At 45.6% G+C, this 8,245-nt stretch overlaps 1 protein-coding gene across 1 annotated transcript; it reads right to left on the reverse strand.

The window, feature by feature from the left end:
* Positions 1 to 523: 523 nt before the first annotated feature.
* On the reverse strand, positions 524 to 8,239 carry KCTD19 (potassium channel tetramerization domain containing 19). Its single transcript, XM_031555450.1, has 12 exons — positions 8,118 to 8,239; positions 6,990 to 7,150; positions 6,734 to 6,837; positions 6,314 to 6,456; positions 4,527 to 4,610; positions 3,343 to 3,439; positions 2,439 to 3,069; positions 2,243 to 2,305; positions 1,639 to 1,830; positions 1,209 to 1,363; positions 966 to 1,067; positions 524 to 674 (listed from the first exon to the last, which is right to left on the reverse strand). Exons 1-12 carry the CDS (start codon positions 8,237 to 8,239, stop codon positions 576 to 578), a joined length of 1,953 nt encoding a protein of 650 aa, XP_031411310.1. The 3' UTR covers positions 524 to 575.
* Positions 8,240 to 8,245: the final 6 nt, after the last annotated feature.

The following is an 8,245-nucleotide window of genomic DNA, read 5'->3' on the forward strand; positions in this document are numbered from 1 at the left end:
TTTTAAAAAAAACTTTTGTAGACAGCAACTAGAAAAGTTGACACCTTTGTATATGAAATTGTGTGGGGAACGGTTGCACTGGGACGCAGTTAGAAGTTACTGTTTTAAAATCTTTGCTAAGTTAATGCAAGGTTTGGGGCTGTCAAGACAGCAATAGCTCATGTCACCAGAGAGAAAGAGTTTACCAATGCAAAAATACTTCCTGAATGTCTCAGTTTCAAAGATTTCTGCAGTGCTGGAAAAAAAAAACAAAAACAACCCATAAACAAAAACCTTAATGTTTACCTGATGCTGTTTTTTTCAGGGTTGGATTTGTCTAATAAAGGTTATTTTCTTTATATGAATCTTGTTGGTGTGTGGTATGGTGATTTCAGTCTGCGAGGGAGCAGCCGCGCCGTGGGGAGAACAGCTGTCCCTTGGGCACCCAGGCGAGGGCTGAGGGAGACTGGAACACTGTTTTCTTAGCAGGGTGGTGGATGGGGGGGGTGGAAATACAGCTCAGATGAGATGTGTGCCCTCTCACTTGCTGCAAAAGAAGCGCACGCTTCAAGAATTTTTATTAACGTTCTGTAAACTTACATTCCCAAGGTAAAGGAGGAGACGGAGCGAGCAAACCCCCTCTGTGTCAGCAACTGGAGGCAGCGGCTGTATTTCCATGCCAAGGGCAGCGTGAACTGGAAAAGCACAGACGGAAGTGGTGTTAGGTGCCTTGCTGGCTGCAGATCCACCTTTGCCCCACGTTACCCACCCCACGGAGCCATCCGCCTTCTCTTTTTGTGGACAGTCTCATGAATTAGCAGCACGCTCTTCAACTGTTATGAAGGCTCGGTGTGACAGGAGCCAATCTGTGCTGTAAAGCCCTTGCCTTATTTAATTAAATAGCAAACGGCTGGGAAGAGTCGATCAGTTCAAGCCAATAGTATTAAGAAGCCCTACAGCATCGCCTGGTGGCGAGTGCTACTTACTTCCACCCACTTCAGAAGCTGCTCACGAACGTTTCTGTCCCCTTTGAAGTGTTCTGTGCTCAGTAGATCGTCAACAAACACCTTGGGTGTGACCTGCTGGGTCTAAAATGGAACGCAGCATTATCACAACAATAGGCAAGTAGGGAAGAGCTCCGTCTCTCCTTGAAGTTTCTAAGCCCTGGCACCCCAGTGGTGCCTGGGGAGATCGGGAAGGCACTCTGCTCTCTGAGCACTCAGACCTACCCACAGCCTGTTCACAAGGGTCATGACTTTGGCCGTGATTTCCTTGGGATCCTTCTGCCTGATGGAGTCCAGGATGACATCGGTCAGGAAGAAGTGGCACCTCCTGGCATAGAACATCTCCTCGTGGGAGAGAGCGAAGCGAAGGAAAATGGTGTCTGCAAGAAACACGTCAACAAAACCATCAGGAAAAAAGGATGCGGTTGCAGCATTCCACATTTCAGTCATCAACTGTTGGCTTCTTTAATGCCTGTCCTTCCCAGGGAGTCCTGCAATCAGTTTTCAAATCTGAGCTCAGTGTCAGCATTTGCCTGAACACAGATGTCAGGTCATTGATCTTGGGCTTTGTTTCTGTCCTTTTGATTTTCCCCTGTTACGAAGGTAACGCTAGCAGCTCTGCAGCAGCACCCCACAGCTATTTGCATCTCCTTACCTTCGGGTAGCCCCTGAGGCTTTGACTTCTCCAGCTGGATGCCGCCCAGCAGAGTGCTATAAACGATGCTCTCTTCGTGCCACGTGTGACAGCCATCACTGCCTATAACTGGAGGATGTTCAACTTTCAGAATCACTCCCACGTTTCTGTGAGCTTCCTGGAGAGCTTTGGTACATTGGCTGTCCCTCGGTTCTGTGAATTGGTACAGTTTGGGTTCTGTAGCAAAGCCCATGCAGCAGTAGTGGATAAACACTTGTTCTCTTGTGTGACCACAAAATGGATCCTATTGAAGTTCTGCCCTTTTTTGGTCTTTGTGAGGAAAAGCGTAACAGTAATGGACAGAAAATGGCAAACTGAACATCAAATCATTGACAGCCTTTAGCACAACATTGCAGCTCTTCTCTACTTCCCTCTTCCACAGGGAAAAGGAGCCATTACACACAGCGTAACAAAACCCGAGCACCATTTAGGCCAGGATTCTTTCAAGGGTTGTGAAAGAGGATTTTGTATAGGAAAACGAATAATCTGCCTTGTACTGCTATGGAAACAAAACCAGATCATTATGAATACATCTCGCTTGGCCAGCAGTTCTGTGCAAACTTACCGCCTGCTCTAGGGATGGGCTCCATCTGCCAGCTCCTGTCTTTTCCTTCACCAGGAAAACTTCCTATGAGCAGAACAAGGAAAGCAGTGAGACCACTGGTCAAAGTCAGCAGCAGGATCTGAGTATCTCATGTATCGTGATTCAGTTAATTACTCTCCTTGTTTTTGCAAACAACAGTCAGAGAGCAATCATTTACCTTCTGCTGGTTCCCTGTTGACATTACTGATGCCTTTTCCTGTCGGGAGAGTTTTGATGGTGTTGAACTGATGCGTTCCAGCGCTTGGAGTAACTGGCAAACTCTCTTTGGACACGTCTTGCTCTAGCTGCTTTCCTTCAGCCCCACATTTGGGCTCATTTTCTTGAATTGCAGAACTCATTTTCCCAGCAGAACAAGCAATAGAAGCTTTGACACCTCTGTCCTGCTTAGGAGTGCCGTGTGGAGGCACAGTGCCTGCGACACAACCATCAGGTACTTTCACATGCTGAGAATCCCATCTCTTGGAGTTCAGCGTGCCCCATTCCTTTACCAGGGAAAGTAATTTCAGGATGTCAATGGCCGAGTCTTTATTTTCTGCTTGTTTCCTTAAGCTGCTTCTCATTCCTCTCTTTCTTGGAGGGCTTTCCAACTGTAAGCTGGATTTCGCCGTGCTGGGTGAGGATTCATCTTGTCCTCCAGCAGCGTTCTTTCGCTTCGTGCCCCCACTCTGTGGCACCATTTTGGGAGGCTTTGCCTTCCCCCCACTGCTGTCTCGCTTCCCCTTCAGATCTTTTATGTTGCTCCGTGTATCGATGTGTTTAGTGGAATCCACAGCTGCACATGAATACACCTGAAGCAGAGCAAAGCACCGTTTTGCACGGAAGGAAGAACAGATCTTGCCTTTCCTAACAAAAGTTATCTTTGATTCATCCTAATACGAGCCTTTAAGAACCGAGTTCTTTGTCTCTGGAAATGCTTCCTTGCTCCTATGCCTGCTGCTGTGCCTTAGTCCTGCCCTGGCAATCCAGCACTGGTGCTGCACTGTCTGGAATCACCTCTGTTTGCACCACTGAATGCTCATCAAAGGTTTCTATGGCAGTGCCTTCTGAAAGCCCAATCTTACCTCTCTGGGGTCTTTGCTGAACTCAGACTCCTTGTTCCAAGGCACTCTACATGGAAAAGAATCCTCATTCCTCAGTTCCTTGTTTTGGATCCATAACCTAAATAATAGATATCTATGATTATGATAGAATTCCTCCCCTGCAATAGGGGCTTCCACTCACGAGGGGTTCCGTGTGGATCCCTTTCATTTTTATCACAAATAACTTTTAAGCTACTGGGGAAGGAAAGGAACTCACAATCATCACTGGTGCATAATGTGAAGACAGCAAAGGCCCAAGAGCCTTCACTGCTCACCTGGGCTGAGAATTTCTGAACTATGATGCTGCAGATAAAAATGATCTTTATTTCTGTTCCAGCACCCACAGAACGCTGACCAGTGGATTTATGTGAGCCTTGCTGATAGATCAGACTTGGGGTTTGTTTTTCTCTCTCTTTGGTGAAGATGCACTACACTCTTCTGAGGAGAAAGCTATTCAGATCCAGGCCAATCATCTACATGGCATGGAATCAAAATTGAACTTTAAGCCTTCTTAAGAAAGCGAGCTCCTGGTGGTGACTGCCTGAGCTGCACGTGAGCTTTTGAAAAGGTGAAACAACTCTGGAAGCACAGAGTAGCTGCTGCTCTCAGCTTCCCAGTGAGCTGCCCATAGATTCAAATTGGAGAAGGTTGCCCATTGGGCTGGCCAGTGATCTAGCAAGGAGCTGCAGGAACTCACCTGGCTCCCTAGAGAACTCAGGAAATGAAGCATACACAAACGGGTTTTGCAGAGTCACGGATTTTATAAGGCCAGTACAAATCCTCCAGGGGGTCTCCAGAAACCAGCAGGGGTTTGGCAAAGCCAGGTCTGAGCCCAAGCTACTGAGTAAGAACATCTCCATTCAGTCCAGTGTCTTCATACAGTGGTTTCCTGAAGGAAATGCAATATTTTCCCTATCTGGAATCAGGGGAAGATCTCAGTTGCCTATTTTCTTAGTTCTTGGAGAGCTGAAGGCTCTTCTGCCTCTGTATCATGTAACTAATGGGGAAAAAGCATGGCCCAAAAGAGAATGGAACTGCTCATCCTGCAGGGGCTGTATCTCAGAAGGCAGTGACAAAGCTGTGCTCCTTTGAGAAAGACAACTACTGCTAGGTCAGATGAAAGCATGTTATACTAGAGAAAAGCAAAAGAAAAGTATTTTACCTACCTGTACGCATCGCAGTGATAAAGTGCCTCCGAAAGGGAAGGGATCCGGTACTCCTCTGCTTCTTGACAGAATAGAGGCCATTCTCTGTGGGGTGTAAATTAACAGTGAGATCACTGAATAAACAGTCTTAACAACCTTTTCCAATTATGCATCAATTCTGGAAGCTGAAGCAGCCAGTGCACAAAAGATGCGCTCACAGCAGTGATTTCCCTTACAATGTTGTGGACAAAAAGGCTATCATTTTGAGTACCTGAAAAGTGCCCAAACCAACCTTTTGGCATTGCGTGTTTCAGACCTAACATCTCAACAACGAGCAAAAAAAAATCTCATTCTATTGAAAGCAGTAGGAATCTTAGATTAACTACCACTGACTTCTGTGCTATCACTCCTCTACTGGTTAGGTGAAAATGTCTGTTCTCATCTTTCCTCTTTTCATTAACCATGGTATGAAAGACAAAGACCTGATTTTGAGAAGTCCTGCTCTGTGATGTGCATGGCGCTCTCTTCGTGTTGAAAGTTCATCCAAGCATTTTCCATAGGGAATCCCATAATTCACAGATATGAAGAAATCCCTCACTCTCAGAAATACTCTTAGCCCTAGGATGTGATTCCCTCCACTACCAACCCATTGGCGTTGCAGTCGGTCCTGTCCCATGTGCTGCCCTTCCAACAATTCCCAGGCATGGTTTGGCCAACCAGGAGAGTTTGCAGAGGACAGAGGAGGGAAAACAGCCCCTCTGGGAGGTGAAGGTAGGTCACCAGCAGAAATTCCGTGACCAGAAATGTTCCCAGACATATTTAGTTTGCTGGCATAGATATGACAGTGGTGCCTGACATTCAGTTTCCTGTGTGCCTTTGATGTCAGCCATGAAAGTAAACAGGGATTAATGCACCAAAGCAGCCACCAGTGTAATGTTTCTGTTGACTCTGAGGAAAAGAATGAAAATATATACAACAGCTAACTGAGCTAAAATTGACCACGTCAGCTTGTGGCCTAAAAGGCCTTGATCTGAACTGAAGAGAGCCCGCCAACTGGAGCTGAATAGAGGCTTCAGAGACTGAAGAAAGCAGAAGATCTCCTGACGTCACGCAGACTTCCACTGCTGAAGGCAAGAATTCGTAATGGGCAGTGGCAGGAGAAGCACCAGTCCCCTGCAAGGAGCCAAGCACCAAGCGTGCTGTAGGAACATCCTTAGGAGATAGATGTTGAAGCCATCACAATTTCTGATGTTTCATAAACGTTTGAGAACTCACAGACTGGCATGCCTACAGAGGAAGAGCATTCCCTCCTGCTTAGGACCCCAGTATTCCTGCTTTCCTGTAGTACTGTGGTTTTGGAAGAGATTTTTCAGCATTAAAACAGAAATACCAGTAGGGGGTGCAGATGAAATATTTTTCAGTTGATCCGATTCAGACTTTGCTGTCCCTAACATCTCTACATAGATATATAAGAACCAACCAGCCAAAAAAACCCACGACTGAAGAATGATGCAATGGTTTCTGTCAATAAAAAAACATTTTTCTTTTTGCTAACAGTGCACAGCGCACACATCTGTGGTCTTCACCACAGGACAAGGGTCTGCTACACCTCTCATTAAAATAAATAAATAAAACGGATGCCACAATTATCTCTAAATTCCAACAATTTATTTTTGGACAGAACAGGGCCGAAAATAGATTTCTTCCTTTTTTTTGGATAGTATTTCTATGAAAATTAGAGACCAGATGCCCATGCTTGTTTCCCATCAACCATCTGATATAACAGAAACCCATGAATTCACTCTTACTTAAATTCCGCAGGCAAAAACAATTTCCCAAGTCTTAGAAAGTTGAGAACATGTCGGAACATCTGCCCGTCCCCATGGATTAGAAGACTTTGACCATATGTGATCCAACAGACTTTCTTGTCATTTGACAGCAGCTCTGGGTACTACAGAAACAAAAAAGATGTCAAGGTAGCAGGAAGAACACTGAACCAACTCCATCAAGTCTGCTGATCTAATTAGCCCAATGCCTTATGAGCTCAGAAAGTATTTTCTTAGTAAGTCCAAGATTTATTTGCCTCAGGTACCTGAACACACTCTATTTAATAGAGTACTCAGGGCAAAACAATTCTAGTAATTCCTGTTATTAGAAATTTAGCTTAGTTGCTGTAGAATTATAGATTCTGACTTAGGAGGAGTCACAGCTCAACCAGTTATCCATACCTTCAGTAAAGTCTGTAAGTAAGTTTCATACCAGTTACTTCCTACATAAACCTTCACAATCTGATGCAGTGTACATACTGACACTTCTGCTGACCAGTCTGCGTCTGGAAACGGAGTAAGAAATGGAAAGGGGGCAATTAGGATCCTACAAGCTGAAGCATGAGCCAGGAGAAAAAGATCGTTCATTAACTGCATTCAGGCAAAACTGCTCGTTATAAATTTAAAACAGAAGAGTTTTGGAAAAAATGTGACTTACTGCAATCTCCGCTCCCTGATGGCATCTGTTGCTTCAAATAGCATTTTAAAGCCTCTTTCATTGGCTCATAGGTGATGTCCCCTTTGTCCAAGTAAGCACAGAGCTCTTGGATTTCGGAAATATTCTCAGTCAGGGGAAGTCGGCAAGTTCCCAACCAATTCCTGTCCAAAAGGAGAAGTCATATTTTTTTTAATCTTTACGTTTCTGCTTTAGATATACTGCTTATTTTTTAATGGCAGTAAATATAAATTCACCCTTAAAAAAAGTCTTTTTTTTTTTTTTTTGTGCCTACTGAGCTTTACTTGGAAATTTCCATACCTTTAGCCATTTATTATCACTTTTTACATCAGAAACCTTGAACAATTCTGCATCCACAAATACAGCTATTGCATTAGACCCATCAAATAATGGTTGGCAATTGAAACTTTTAGTATCTCTCCCACACTACATCATTCCCTGGTGACAACAGGTAGAGCAGACAAAATGCTGGGGGCAGAGAGGAGGTGGTTACGTGTTTCACCACGCTGCTGTCTATCCATAACCCTTTACAGATGGGGCAGTATGCGTTTGTGCTACATTTGATGTTGGTCAAAAGGTGCAAGGGGAGTAGAGAGGGAAGTGCTCATCTCTCTGGTGACTGGTGAGAGGGCATGAGAGAATGGCTTAAATCATCAGGAGAATTTCAGATTGAATATTGGGGAGAAGTTCTTCAATAGAGAGTGGTTGGGCTTCGGCACAGGCTCCCCAGAGTGTTGCTCGTGGCCCCACAGCCGCCAGCATTCAAGAAACTTTTGGACAGTGCTCTCAGATGTATAGTTTAACACTTAGGTTCCCCTTTGCAGAGGTGGGAGTTGGATTCAATGGCCCTCATGGGTCCCTTTCGACTCACGATACACGATTCTATTACTTAAGGTACTTCAGAGAGAATACATTCAGCACGAAAAATCCCTACGTGACATCAAGTTTATCCCACAAGGTGCCATTCGATGTCCACGGCGTTCCATTCGGATGAGGCAGACGAGCACAAAAAGCTATCCAGAAGCCATCCCGCGGGGGATCACCAATCCCAGAACCTTCCCGATGGGTTCCCGGCCCCGGGGACACCCACACATCCCAGTCCCCACGTACGTGGCGTGCCGGAATAGGACCCCGCTGCCGCACACGTGGAGGCGGCGCCGTGCCGGATCGCTGCCCACCAGGAGCTGTCCGAGTGCTGAATCGGGGTAGTGCTGCAGCAGCCCCAGCGCCATCGCGTA

This window comes from Meleagris gallopavo, chromosome 13, assembly GCF_000146605.3.
Source record: "Meleagris gallopavo isolate NT-WF06-2002-E0010 breed Aviagen turkey brand Nicholas breeding stock chromosome 13, Turkey_5.1, whole genome shotgun sequence".
NCBI lineage: Eukaryota > Metazoa > Chordata > Aves > Galliformes > Phasianidae > Meleagris > Meleagris gallopavo.

Excerpts from the sequence above, each read along its gene's own strand:
- KCTD19 (XM_031555450.1), bottom strand. The coding sequence starts at position 8,239 with ATGGCGCTGGGGCTGCTGCAGCACTACCCCGATTCAGCACTCGGACAG. Across the intron at positions 3,440-4,526 it reads TATCACTGCGATGCGTACAG|GTTATGGATCCAAAACAAGG; the intron begins GTAGGTAAAATA and ends TCTATTATTTAG. Across the intron at positions 2,306-2,438 it reads CAACAGGGAACCAGCAGAAG|GAAGTTTTCCTGGTGAAGGA; the intron begins GTAAATGATTGC and ends TTCTGCTCATAG.